Source organism: Macadamia integrifolia, chromosome 6 (genome assembly GCF_013358625.1).
Source record: "Macadamia integrifolia cultivar HAES 741 chromosome 6, SCU_Mint_v3, whole genome shotgun sequence".
Classification (NCBI taxonomy): domain Eukaryota; kingdom Viridiplantae; phylum Streptophyta; class Magnoliopsida; order Proteales; family Proteaceae; genus Macadamia; species Macadamia integrifolia.
Window position 1 is genome coordinate 472,707 of NC_056562.1, and position 14,745 is coordinate 487,451.

At 37.4% G+C, this 14,745-nt stretch overlaps 2 protein-coding genes across 2 annotated transcripts; both read right to left on the reverse strand.

Annotated features, from left to right (window-relative positions):
• Positions 1–2,269: 2,269 nt before the first annotated feature.
• Positions 2,270–7,745, reverse strand: LOC122082385 (fructose-bisphosphate aldolase 3, chloroplastic). The gene is made up of 6 exons (XM_042649912.1): positions 7,533–7,745; positions 6,196–6,465; positions 5,953–6,062; positions 5,692–5,782; positions 3,323–3,592; positions 2,270–2,874 (listed from the first exon to the last, which is right to left on the reverse strand). Exons 1-6 carry the CDS (start codon positions 7,692–7,694, stop codon positions 2,596–2,598), a joined length of 1,182 nt encoding a protein of 393 aa, XP_042505846.1. The 5' UTR covers positions 7,695–7,745; the 3' UTR covers positions 2,270–2,595.
• A 2,543-nt stretch (positions 7,746–10,288) lies between these two features.
• LOC122080969 (WAT1-related protein At3g18200) lies at positions 10,289–12,468 on the reverse strand. Its single transcript, XM_042647871.1, is given in 7 exon segments — positions 10,289–10,454; positions 10,533–10,684; positions 11,296–11,454; positions 11,572–11,871; positions 11,904–12,030; positions 12,125–12,187; positions 12,305–12,468. Coding segments are annotated over 7 exon segments (1,131 nt in total).
• Positions 12,469–14,745: the final 2,277 nt, after the last annotated feature.

The following is a 14,745-nucleotide window of genomic DNA, read 5'->3' on the forward strand; positions in this document are numbered from 1 at the left end:
TGAGGTCTTTGGATGTCCAAGTATGGAGGAGTGCTAAATTCAGATAGATGGAGCTAAATGGGTTAGGGTTATGTCGAAAATGACTATTGATGAATTGGTAAGGAGAGAGATTCCAAAGATAGGTCTTCATCCTAGTATGGCATCTAATAGACTTGTGTAAATGGCAAATATCTGGGTTTGTCGATTGTTTGTAAGTGGGATGTCTCGACGACACAAAGTGTGTGTGTGTTTTTTTTCCCCCTCAACTCAGATCCATATTGATGACTTGATTTAGTGGGGATAATGTTGAGATGTGCTGTGAATTGCATTTTGGTGCTGATAGGTACTATCCTTCTACCCCTACCCTATATGGTATATATCACCACCCCGTGGACACTCTCCTAGTGGACGATTTGTAACCCTACCTTGGCATCGTAGCAAACCCTCTCCAATATTATTAGGGGTAGGTTTCTTTTTCCAAGTGAAAAGGATTTATGGGTAGGTTTCTTTTTCCAAGTGAAAAGGATTAACCCATAATCAATCTTTGGTCACTTTTGTTTTTTTTTTGGGGGGGGTGGTGGGGGTTGAATTAATAAGAGAACCCGCCATCAATTCCACCTATTTCCACACTGCAGGAATTCATCCCCATGGAAAATAAATACACCCATCTCCACTGTCTCCACCATCTGCGGTGAAATACCTTCACCCGGCGGACGAAAACTCTTATCTTGTTCTGCTCGGTATGGGAAGCTAGCATCGAGATTTGATTCAATGTTGGCAATTTCTACCCTCCAACTTGGGTGTCCAGGGTAGTCTAAAGGATCTTTTTATGGAAAGCATGGTTTCAATATCGGTCTGGCATTCGTTGTATTCGATTTGTATTCGATTGGTATCGGCTGAGATCGATCCTTGATCTCTGACTGATTGTCCGTATTGTTTCAGGGTTGAAATAGTAAAAAATTTGTACTTAAAAAAAAAAAAAAGGGGGGCAAAATCGACTGATACTTATCAATCTGAAAATACCAATACCAATACCATCCCCTAAAACCTTGATGGAAAGTAATTCTTGAAAGGTTTGACTGAGTTTGGAATTTTTGTCACCCTAATATGCTAATTAACTCTTGATGGCCTTTATGTTGCAAATAATCATAATATCTACAAATATAATTGGACATTCACTAAATTTTACCCTCACAACATCCATTTAGTGTGTTGTGCAGATTCTTCCTCATATTGGCAGTGTAGGGAACACTCTCCCTTAATAGTGACTATCTATTTACGCAAGCAAAGCAGGTGTCATGTTGATGGGATGAACAACCCTTCGCATGTTGAATCCTTCAATGTGGGTTAAGCATTTAGGCATCGAGTGGAATTGAGTTTTGTGCAACTCAACTCAATTTAGTCTTATACCAACTAAATAGGGTTAGTTATGTGGATTTTTTTTCTCCAATCATCTTTAGCTTGAATATATATAAATATATATATATATATATATATATCTCAAATATGTATCCTTTTTTTGTATTATCAAAAGAAAAAAAAATATTTTATTCGGGACCACTTTTTTATCTTCTTTGATCAGAGGAAGAAACAATCTAAATTAAGATAGATTAGCAAAGATACAGTGTTCTAGGTTATAGATATACATTGCTTTTTTGTTAGTCATTGTCATATTAGCTATTTTGGCCAAAAAAACAACTACCTCATTAGTAGGACTGAGACAAAAAATAAGGTTTTGCATAGTTTTATACACATCTAAGAAAAGCAGTGCTACTTTCAAAGTTCATGATGTATTGGTTAGGTCAAAAGAAAAATTAAGGAGTGTTCTGAATTGCTCCAAACTTCCTTCACCACCCACTCCTGTTGCGCCCCAAACTTGGAAGTACTAGAGTTGAAAGTTTGTTTTGATATTTAGAAAACTGGAATTGGAAGTGAAACTTACCAGTAATTAGATCGAAGTGATAATTAGTAGAAGAAGCAAACCAATGATCCAGTGAAGAAAAAAGAAAGATGCTGGAGATTGAGGTTCACCTCATCAAGCGACGGCTTGCTATAGAAATTCTTATATTTACAAATCGGAGGTTAGGGGAGTGTTAGCCCCATCGCTGATAGATCAGCTGCCGGTGGACGACCATGCCGATCACATATCAGAAAAAGAAGCAACTCGCTTGTTTTCAAGTTCCAGCATTCAGGCAGTGTTCATTATCCTTGTCTCAAGTCTCAACCAAAATGATCTTTCTTTAGTTCTATGCTGAGAATTAAGGATACTAAAAATATAGAAAACAAAATATACGCAAAAATTGCCGATAATAATGATACCTTAATAAGAGTTACAGAGAGTTACACCTCTGGTTTGGAAAAACCTAATGATCCATATCCTTCCCAATAAGCATAAATAAGAAATACATATTCTCTTCTCTTCCACTGGCATCAACCTCTCTCCGGTTACATATGAAAAAAGCTCTTAGATTCTCTTTGGTTTTTATTCAAATACACTCTTAACATGAAACAGAAAGGGAAACAAGGAAATAATATTACGAATCTTCAACCTCTAACTAGAAGCAGCAATTCCAGACTGGATTTGATCTGATGGTGCAAACTAAGATCACCTGCAATTTAGTAGGTATAGCCTTTGACAAACATTCCTTTCTTGGCATCCTCACTCTCACCTTCGGCGGAATACCTTCCGAGCTGGGCCAGGGAATTTGCCTTGGCACGCACCAAAAGTGACTTTTGGGCAGCTTCTGCATTCTCTGGACGTCCTTGCCATGTTTTTAGTACAGTGTTTTGTAGAGCCCGTGCATACGAGAATGACACATGCCAAGGGTTGGGGCTTTGGTTCATTGCATTCAGGTTCAAAGTTGCTTCCATTTCAGATTGTCCTCCTGACAGGAACTGTACAAAAGAAAATGCTTGTTCAACCTTACAAGTATGTTTCTTAATAAAATTTAGTTTTCTAACCAGACACATGTAGGAAAACTGCTAGAATGCATGGCGAAGCAGAGAAGATTAAACAAGACAAGCCTAATTGGTTGACCCATGAGCAAGGGCTTGTCTTACCATAGTCTAGTTGGCTAACAGCAAGTTGGTTCCTACATCAAGGTTTGAAAATCCTTAATATGCGGAATAGGTTCAACTGGGTCAACTATCCTAAGAAAAGGCGGACCATCCCAAAAAATCTAAATGAGATATTCACAGAACTGAAACAATTATTTAACAGACATACCTCACAAAACACAACCATATCTGGGTTAAACCCCTCCATGAACATGTGCATAAAGCTGACACCATAAAATGTAATACAGAAGCATGGATTCAGATGACATTAGTTAAGATTGCATACCATGATCCCAGGAACTGCAGGAGGTACTCTCCTCTTGAGCATTGTTAGTGTATATTTGGCAATAGTCTCTGGAGATGCCTTCTGTTTGTGTTCGGCTCCTGGGGTAACCATGCTGGGCTTAAGCAAGATTCCTTCAAAGACCACATTATTTTGGGCCAAGTAGTAAAAGACTTCTGCCCACACATTTTCAGCCACCTCAAGTGTCCTCTCAATTGAATGGTCCCCATCAAGAAGAATCTCAGGTTCTACAATTGGTACAAGACCATTGTCCTGCATATAACATGACACTGATAATAAGAACATAACAAGTACATTGATTGCACGCATATTCAAAGAAGAAGAAATAACACAAATTTGTTGGCCTGCATGGCCTCAATTTTGCGAGGCTGTGTTGACACAATATCAAACTACAATCACTCGATTGAAAGGAGAGGAATCTCTTGCTCTTAACCTATCACCGACGAATGAAGAAGAGCATGGTATTCAAACAAATAACCGAGGAAGGAAAGATCGAATCATCATATTAATGTAACGACACTTCACATAATTCTCTCAAGAATCATGATGACAATGTTAGGTCATAGCAAAACATGATAACACAACCACCATTCAAGAAATCAGTCATCCCAACTGTGCCTTATCTCTGCATCTCATTACTCATTAGTATTTGGACGCCTCTTGCTTGAACAATTTGAGGCAGTCACTCAGCCTAACTGTGCCTCATCTTTGAATAGAAAATATATTTTTGGATGGCCTTGTGGTCCATGAAAATACTTTTTAATCTTACAGCCAGTAGTCCTTAAATCAACTGCTTCCCCAAAACCACATACTGATGAAACACTCTGCAAATTTTCCTTCCCCTTTCTTCTTCCCCACAGACAAAATTGGCATTTACCATATTACCAAGAATGATTGGCCATACAATTGCTGTTCACCATGGAAAGGAACATTGAGCTATTTATATAACAGATTGTATAGTAAATGAGAAAAGCACAATCAAGAACCGTATAACAGAAAAGAAATCCTTTCTGAAAGGATGACCGTTGGGATAATAATATAAGAACAGGTCAGTTCTAGGGCACTCCTGTCTGGCCTTTCACCCATGTTAGCCAGTTAATCTTCATTGACAGTGAGTTATTTGAGCCAATTACACATACAGAATAGCTATCTCCTTTAACTATCATATGTTCTATGGTTCTCAAGTTTTAACTATGCTCTTCATTACAAAACCAAGATCGTTTTATGGTCCTAGACAAAGCGATGAGGTTTCTGGATACCTAAGGTCAATAGGTCCAGAAATCCAATGAAACCAGAATTGCAGTGAGTCAGTGACAGGTTTAGAAACAAGATTTAAGAGATTTCATAAAACAACATAATGGATGGTTTGATCTGGAAAGAAATCAGTTTGAAGGTTAATTATGGTCTGAGGAACAGAATATTAAAATTTCAGATCAATCCAATTGTCAGATCTGAAGTCATGGCTCAAGCCTACTCGAAGTAGGATTCTAGAAATCTGGGCCTAGAACTGGAAACTGATAACCAGATTCAAAGCAACCAGAATAGAAGCATTTCAGAAGATTTAAAATACTAGAATATTAGTAATATATGTATAAACAGTTTGCTGAAAACAGATTTCAGAAAGGTAACTCAGAATTCCAAAAATTGAAGAAACATACTAGAACTAGGACACTTCTAGTTCAATGGAAAGATGTGATTTTTACAAACCAAACCTAAAACTCCTCCAGCCAATAGCTTACCTTAAATAAAGGAAAATAACATAAAACATGGCTGGACTCATGGAGTCCCTAATCTAGCCAGCCAGCTACTGATGAAAACAACAACAAACTCAGCCTTTTATCCCAACTAAATAGGGTCGGCTACATGGATCTGAGCAAAAACAAAGTAACAAAAATACAAGTAAAAAGACAAGAACACAGCAACAACAACAACAACTCAACAACATCCCCAGCTAAATGGGGTCTCTTAATAGCAATTAAAAGTAAATGAATAGGATCTACCTAGACCCCACAACTTAAGTTAATAATAAATCCTATATTCATTCCTCCTACCCATATTTAGGCCCATTAAAGTTGTCTATTACAAAAACCCATTTGACCAAAGGCCCAACATGTATGTAAACCAACCCAAGGCTTATTTCCACTAAAACAAGCTCACTATTTGTTTTATTTGCGTCATCGCATGATGGGGGCTCCCAATCCCTCTGAAAATTTGGGTAACTCCGACATCCTTCACCTTTGTCTCTCTCTCTAGGTAGTCAAGACTTCCATAGAATATTCCAAGCTTCAAGTGAAAAGGTAGAATCTCAGTTGCCTTATAACATGCAAATCAATGATGGTACAAGGGGTTACCTGAGAAATAGCAGCATAACGTGCAAGTCCCCATGCAGCTTCTTTCACAGCCAAAGCAGAAGGACCACAAGGAATGCTAACTACAGTTCGCCTGGAAATTTAATAGCGAGGGACATCATGTTACAACCAAACATTGATGTAACAACCATATAAAATAGACAACAAAACAAATACCAATGGACAATCTTTCAAAATTGTCAAGAAAAGGGTCCCATGTAAGCACTATTTGTTTAAGAGCAGAAAAAGACACAAAAGACTTACCACTTGGCAAAACGGACACCTTGCTTATAGTATTCAGCTGATCTTGAAGCCAATCCATCCAATCCTTGGCACCAAGATTCATTGTTTGATCCTGGTAGAGGAACCAATCCCTTGTAACAGAAGCAAATCAACATAACAAATTAGCTAGGTATAAGCACTAAAACATAATCGTTCAGGCTCATAAAAAATAACAATAAGATAGAACCACATTTCAAGGAACAGAAACATGTAATGTTGACATACCTTATCAACTTTAATGCCTGGCATAATTTTCTCCTCACGCAAGCAATCCACAAACTTCTTCCCATCTGTTGTTGACTGGTAAAGTGTTTCCTCGAAAAGAATGGAGCCAGAAATATATTCACCAAGACCAGGAGTTGTCAGCAAAAGCTGCCTGTAGGCTTGTCGGTTGGATTCCGTGTTGTCCAAGCCAATGGATGCTAACCTCTTCCCACAGGTTGCATTTGATTCATCAATGGCAAGGATGCCACGTCCTGGAGAAGCAATGGTTTTCTAGAACAGATAAACCAGAAATAAAAATGGAGAACCTTTTTAGACACATTAATCTCAGTTAAGAAATTAATTAAGAGAAATCGTAAAACTGTTATAGGAGTAAGAGTTCAGAAAATAAGTGGGGGAAATACTTAAAGAACATTACAAGGCTTAGAAAATGAAAATTAAGGTTCCTCGGATTCATATGGGAACCCAACTGGAAAGCAGATCTGATAAAAAAAAATTGTACTTTGTTTATCCCTAATGATAAGGAATATGACCCAAAGCATGATCTTTCTTATAGCCTTGCATAAATATGCCCCAAGTTAGATAGCAAGGTCAAAGGTTTGAAGGGAGGAGAGGAGGAGCTGACAGAAGTGCTGTAAACCAAATTAAAGAAAAAAAATAAACTTTGGAAAGGAACCAACTCACAAGGGCAAGAAAAACAAATTTGAATAGAAAAGGTCGGTTTGGGATTGAAACTAAAGATCAAGTGGGTGACGAGGAAAAATAGAGGTAACAACAGCTTTTGACAATTACAAAGCACCATGGCAGTAAAAGGTCTAGTAAAAGCTGGATCTATTGTTAACCATGATCAGACTTGATTGATGGTAGAAAAGGAACAGAATTGAAGAAATCTCACCCTGTTAACGAAATTTAAATAATTAAGACAAGCTTAAGGGATAACATAGCAATACGAATCAATTTATTACATCGACCCAAAGGCTGAAACAAGCTCTAACCACATATACAGAAAGCAAATAAACAGAAGACAGGAATAAGAATTCTAATGGAATTACAGGGGTGAACAAACATCAAACACTCAAGTCAAACATGATTGAATTACAGGGGTAAATAAAGATCCAAGTCAAACATGATTAGGACAGACTCATTCAACTAAAAATCTATAGAATTCCATCATATACCAACACAGAAAATCATAAACCCATTTGCAGCTTAAAAATCCTCCACCCCAAAAAAAAAGTGTTGCAGAGTTCAAGAATCTACAAAAAATTAAGATTTAATGCTGATTGGAAAAAACGAAACCCTATAAAGACTAAGATCAAGATAAAGGATAATGAACTCACGGCCGTCTGAACGAGCTCGTCGGTATAAGCTCCGGCACGGATCGGGAGAGCAACTCGGGAGAAATTAGAGCGAGTAGAAGATCCATGGCGTTGAGTGAAGGACTGTTGTCCGATCCACTGCGAAGAAGATGCGTTGAGCTTCACCAAACCTGCAGACGCCATTGCTGCGGCAACTAACAGAGATCGACAAGAGAGGTTTTTTCTTCCACTTCCTCTCTCTCTTTTAATATGGAAAAACAAAAGAAACACGTCTTTCTCGTATGGTCCGCCCGAAGTCAAATTACTAAATAACCCTTAGGAGATATCTTAGATAACCCGAAATGCCGCTGGCAGCAAGTTGACCCAAAACAATATTAGGATGTGTTTGTTTGTTAAGAAAAGAATACATCCTGGGATTTCTGTACGAATTTCTAGGTTTAAAAATTTTTCTTCTTGTTTGGAAAGCCCTTGTGTGACAGAAGGTTTTAGCTTTAAATTTTAAATTCACCTCAGGATTTCTCCATAAACCGTCGGCACACAACAAAAAGGGAGAGAAAGAGAGGTCGTTCTTGGAGCTACATGTTAGAGACTTGGCAGTCGGGTTCCCACACCTTGGCTCTACCAAAATAATCTTAACTCTATCATAATCTTGGCTCTAATATCATTGTTAGGGACTCTCTCTCTCTCTCTCTCTCTCTCTCTCTCTCTCATATACACACAAATAATCTTGACTCTACTACAACCTTGGTTGAAATTGGGTAGAATTCATCCTCTAAAGCTAGCCGTTAAAGAGAAGGAGCTTAAGTACCTATAAGTCTCTACATTGGGCTACTCACTTCTAAGTTCCAATGTGGGATTATTAATTCCACATTCTACATGGAACCCCAACAACATTTCCTCCCTGCATGGCATTATGTGGGTTGAGTAGTGACTGTGATTTGAGGGAGGGGCTTAGGTGACTGGATGGATGGTGTCATCAATACACACAATTTTTCTCTTCCTCTCCTTTCAAAAATTTATTGGCACTGTTTTTGCCATCACTGATGGTGCTTGGTCCTTTTCTTTCTATAAGGGAGCAGCGCATCCATCTTCTATCTTGATAGTGACTTTCTTTGCCATCAAGTCCAAAGCTTGTTTAAGTTTTTCAACGGCCGTTTTGGAAGCTAAGGTTATTCAAGATGCATTGCTTCTTGCTTAAGGACTCATGGTCCATTCAGTTAACTGTCTTTGAATTGCTAGCAATTTCGCTTTTCTCTTTTCTTGTATATTTTCCTTTTAGCCGGAGTTTCTTTAGTACTGGTTTTTCCTAATAAAATTTGGTTGAAAACTTTAGGCTAGGAAATTAGACTTAGATTCAGGAATTGATTTCCCATTCCGAAGAATCGTTGTTTGGTAAAGAGGAAACGTTTTCTCACAAGAAACACGCTGGCGCTTCATCAGTCATCCTTGCACAAGATTTACTTTATTTATTTGTTGGGCCGTTTCCCACCCTCCAATAGCAATCACCGAGGGCATTCTTGTCAATTAGGATCTATTGAAGGTACCCTTGGTAATTATTTATTTATTTTTTGGTTTCATGGGGAAATTGGGGACCTTCAGCTACGGAAAGACCGAAGAGGACCTTTGGTTAGGTAAATTAGTCATCTCAGATCTAATCCACCTAACCTCCCTATATTGAAGGGTCTGTTTGATAATGTTTTAAGAAACGGAACAAAAAACGTTTGATAAAACTGTTTTGTTTCACTTGTTTTCAGAAATAGAAATTGAAATTTCTACCTATTTATGGTTCAAGAAACGATCCAGGTCTGCTTGTTTCATCGTTTCTGAAAACAACTCGTGGCCATTCTTTTCGCTAGTTGCTATCGACTTCCAGAAACATGACTATCAAACACCTTCAATACTGTTTTTGTTTCCAAAAATGGAAATTTATGAAACAGAAACGGCAGAAATGTTGTCAAACGGGCCCTAAGGCTTTCGCTCATGGGATTTAGGTATTACTAATTGGCTGATAAGTATCGGTGCATTGGATACTGATATTGGTACGATGTTGATCGGTCATATCGGTAGATACATGGTCTTTGTTTGAAATTCCGTTCATCCTAGACCGATACGTTCTGATACCAGATTGATACCGAGATATCAGTATCACCGGAGGCTGAGACTCGGCCTTGATATGACCTCTAATATTGATACCTATAACCTTGTTTTTCCTCTTCTTAAGCTCTTATGAATTTCATTTGGATTGTTGTATACAAGGTTTTCAATCCTCCCTTGTTTATAGTTGTGCCGGTTAAGATGGAGATTCTACTTCATTGGTAACTATTCATTTGGGGTGGAAATTATCTCCCCATATGAGTAGAGGATCCAGACTCGTGTAACTATCCTTTTTTTTTTTTTTTCTAACGATGGGTATCCAGGCCGAAACTAGTTCTGTGGGTATGTATCGACCCACAATCGCATGAATCGGATCATACCAAAGTTGAATGAGAATCATTTAAACACCTTGTGTAAGCAATTAATTGCACTTGTAGGAATATACAATACAGAAAGCCCATCCATATCAGACCACGAAATCTAAAAGATCTTTAAGATGAGCTTCACTTGCATGAACAAGTAGGCACAAGGCCAAACTAGCTAGATTCACATGTTGGATTTCTGTCTTGCTGGGCTAATCTCAGACCAGGAGGACAATATCTTTCTTCCCAGATCTTCAGTTGCTTCAGAGCTTAATCACTAAAAACTGATGAACTGTCTTGACCTGTCAGCATATGGGTTTGTCATGGCAAGTCAGACCCAGTTTCACTTTCTTTAATGGCACTTTCCTCATCAAGGAGATGCTTTGTTAATGTTTCTTCCCCCACTTGACTTCTCAGTTTCTTCTCTTCATTTTTCCCCCAAAGAACTGAGTAAAGACCAATGATGATGAGAGCTGCACCAATAATCCTGCAACAAGGAAAAATCTTAGTAGGGTAAATCCACATAGGCTTTATATTTTAGGTCTTCTTCTTGTATATAACTTACCCTCCTGCATATAATTGATCACCAAGTATCAGAGATGCCATGATTGCAACTAAAACCATCTGCACAGGCTGAAAGACTGCAACAAAAACTGGTCCTCCTTTGTGGATACACCATGTTTGAAGAGCAACAACAATCCCAGAAGACACAACTCCCTAGAGACAAAACAATGGACTAGCAGGTTAAGATCAGTAAGGTGAAATTATCAAATTTCTTCAAGTCCAGATCAGGTCCTCCTATGAGAATGGTTCTCATTTGGTGCTTGATCTAGACATGGAATCCATTTATCTCTCTTCTTACATTAGGTTTTTACGTTGAATGGACTCCATGTGGAGATCAGGCACCGTACGAAAACCATTTTCTTCTACATATAAATTGGGTCCTTCTAGGTTTCACTATGCCTAGTGAAGTATGACGTTTCACTATTTGCCACTTGATAGTAATAATCCATGTACATTGCAACGGATAAATTTTAGTCCACAGTAGACAAAAAAAAGTTACTCAAGTAGTAAAATTACCAAAATTCCATAAAATAGAGTTGAATATAAAATACAAAATTGCATGTTTTGTAATTTTAGCTAATTCCTCTACTCATTTTAAGATGAGATTGTATCAATGAGATACTTGTATGATCCTCTATCACATTGACTAACCCATGCGTGTCCTGCCATATCGCAAATAATGAAATGTCTACTTCACTAGGTATAGTGATGGAAAGAAAACTCATAAATTACAAAATCAATTACACAGGTTTTGAAGGAATTACAGCATAGAGGATGGTTAAAAGCTCTTCTCCGGATTTGATTTTCCAACGATCAAGATCTGTTTCTGCAAAGGCTGCTATAACCAAGAACTGTATTACACCAAAGAAGCAAGTGAATGAAGTGAGTGTAAGTTTGGCTGGGTACTTCTTTATTGTCGGAGCCTGTAAACAATTGGAATTTAGAGTTAATAAAACTTCACATATGCATTTATAAGTAGCTAATGCTATGAAGCCTAAGACCATGAAATAAGTATTATTAAATAGTAATTAGAGGCTAACCTGAAAAACCATCCAACCAGCCCATGATAAGCAATGTCCAAGCAGGTAAAGACAACCCAATGTCCAGTTCTGGACATTTTTTGAAGGACCAAATGCTTCTCCTTCTACTGAAATCCCCAGTGGGTGACTAGTATGGTGCAGTAGAGGTGTGCCCTTGTAGAGAGTAATGACAGTGGCACCTCCAATACTAACAATGGTTCCTAGAACTTTTGCCAATCCATCTCTCCTTGATATTTTAAATTCCTCAAGCCTGTGAGAATCATAGGAGAGTGGGGAGATCAAGTAACTAAGGAGAAGATCCTGTCCTGAAAACCTTCAAAAAAAAAAAAAGCTTCCAATTACCTTAGAACTGCAGCCATGGCAAAAGTGATTGCAGGAACTGAATTTTGCATTGCAGAAGCAAAAGTTGGAGATGCATAATACAGACCAAGGAGATAAAATCCCTGATTAGCAGTAATCCTGAAAACAAATGAAACCATGATATATAAATGAACTTCTAACTGAAAAAAGAAGCACATAAGTTGGTTAACTACTAATCCTTAATCATGCTTACCCACACAATGCAAGAAAGAAGAACTGAACCAACAAAGGGAAAGTAAGAGGTGGTCTCTCTTCCCTGAAAATCCCAATCAAATGTTGTTCTATGTTAACCTCAGGAGAAAATATATATATATATATATATATATATAAAAGAAATGAATCTGTGTGATGAAAATAAAAGAGATGAACATACTTCTCCGAAAAATAAGAAATGGGTCCCAACAGAACTAGTGCTATGATGTTTCTATAGACTGGGTAAACAACTTTGCTAACACCCATGTTGAGTGCAAGTCTCGAGACAATGTGAAATCCTGCAAAACAGAACTGAAGAGCAAGCAATGATAGGAGAAGCTTCATCTTCTCAGAAACAACCCTCCCTTCTCCCATTATTTCCTTTTCTTGTTTTCAAGTGCTTCACTTTCAACCTTGGGTGATGAAGTGCAATCACAAAGATGAATCTATTTATACTGTGATGAAGAACAAGTCATATAGGGTTCATGGTTTAGGTTATGAGGGTGGCAAAGCACCTGACAAGTACATATGTAATGTAGCCATATAGAATATCTTATTGACATAAATGTTATTCCTATTATTTGTTTGATCTGTTGTGTTTTGCATGTAATCTCTTCATTTTTCTACTTAGTTTTGTAGTCATTCTTAGATCATAATTTCTTGTTGACTTTAGAATTGAATTTTGTTGAGGGGACACAGTTGAGTTAGAGCATGTTGGCCAGGTCGTTAGAGAAGGGAGGCCCCACTTACTATTCATTGATTCATATTTGATTATGTCCCCACCGCACCTTAGTTTTTTTTTTAAATTCCTTTTGTTGGCCTCTTGTCGACATCTATAAAGTGACCATTGTAGCCTCGACTTTGTGAGATACTACTGGAAGTTTATCTGCATTACTCCTCATACCTTAACAAATTAAATAGGGGAGAGTGAGTTTTTCTTTCTCCTCATATAGGTATCAAAAACAGTAAATAAATATTAAGAAACTACTAAATTATTGAATGTAGAATCATTCACTTGGGTGAATATTCCATGGTTCCAAACTTTGGATTTTGCTCTCATCTTTATTTATGGTGAAATCAAAATATTTTGATAAAATTTTAGTTGTAGAAATGCAACCCTAAAACGATGCAGAAAAGAATGAAAAACAAGAATAAACAATGCACACATATTTACGAGGTTAGAGAAGATTGCCTACGCCCTCAGTGAGATGAGATCCCTACTTCACTATCAATGAAGAATAAGGTTATAACACTCATCCTCACACTAGCGGGACTATAGTTCTTTGGAAGGCCTGCACTAATACTCCCTGGATTAAACTGTGACAAAATACAAGACATCATATCCCAATAATAAATTTCACTTATAAATATGAACATTCATTTTGTTTTCGATTTTCTTTTGTAAAATTAAAACATTTTGATAATTTCAACAATTTCGCAGAAATTTTGAACCATGGATGATTCAACCTGATCTACACTAGGAGGTCCGACAGTCCAAAGGCTGATGCATGTATCTGTGAGGGATGAAAGTGAAATAGTGGTTTTCTCATGAAGTATAAATTGGCAATGACAATGAGAGAAACTCTCACAATAGCCAAGCAATTCATTAATTTTATGAGGGCATTTATGCCATTTAAAAACTTGGACTACATTATCAAGAAATAATAAATTCTCAGTCAGATTAGGTGATCTGATGAAAATTTAGGGAGAGGTAGTTGCAGGGAATGGATGGAAACAAAAGAAATGAAAGGAATCTATATTGCATGTGATCCTCCATTAGTGTTGGATCTTTTACACCTTCTAAAATGAACAAGAAAGCTGAAATAAGTGAAAGCACATGCATAAGAGAAATATATTATCACAATACAAGCCACCACCTTGATTGGGTGATGTTGAGGTTCACACCTTTGGGCCATTGAAATTATGGTTTCAAATATCGGTATCAGATCGATTGTATCGATATTCGATACCAATCTTGGTTGATCCTGTATCAGTGTAATGGTTCATAATGAGGGTAAATTTGTTAATAAAATAACACAGAATAGTCTGATACGGCTCAATACATATCGATATCACTATCGACTAAGATCGATACCATATCTGATACTGATATTTAAAACTATGATTGAAAGATGTTTGAAGATGCTTTCTTTGATTTAAACTCCCACATACCCTATGTGGCTGTTCAAGGCATTCTTAGTCTCCTCAAGCTTATATCATTAATATGATGGACCACTAACCCTATTATCAAAATTAATGACAAATAGTCCAATTACACCATTGACAGCTTCAGCCCCAATATCTCAGTATCCCTCACTAGACTTTGACAATTATTTGTCTGATGCAATAAGAACATCCTTCATAATCACCAATAAATTATAAAAGCTTTGGGGTCTTCACCAATGGTCACAAAAAGACTCCCATGTAGAAATGCATGTGAGACTGTAGACATGGATTCCAAATCATCTTTGATGGGAATCCATCATATGGCTTGTTAATGGAACATGTGAAGAATTGTAATTATTTGCTGACAAACATGTTTGGTAGACCAATTGTTACATAGAAAAAGGTAGCAAGTGGAAGGCCATGATAATGGATCATGGAGGTACATCTCCTATGAAA

Bases quoted from the DNA above. Each gene is read 5' to 3' on its own strand.
- LOC122082385 (XM_042649912.1), bottom strand. From the start codon at position 7,694: ATGGCGTCTGCAGGTTTGGTGAAGCTCAACGCATCTTCTTCGCAGTGG. The intron at 6,063-6,195 runs GTATGTCAACAT...TTCTGTTACAAG, and splicing joins CAGGCATTAAAGTTGATAAG to GGATTGGTTCCTCTACCAGG. The intron at 2,875-3,322 runs GTATGCAATCTT...TCTTTTGTACAG, and splicing joins CTGCAGTTCCTGGGATCATG to TTCCTGTCAGGAGGACAATC.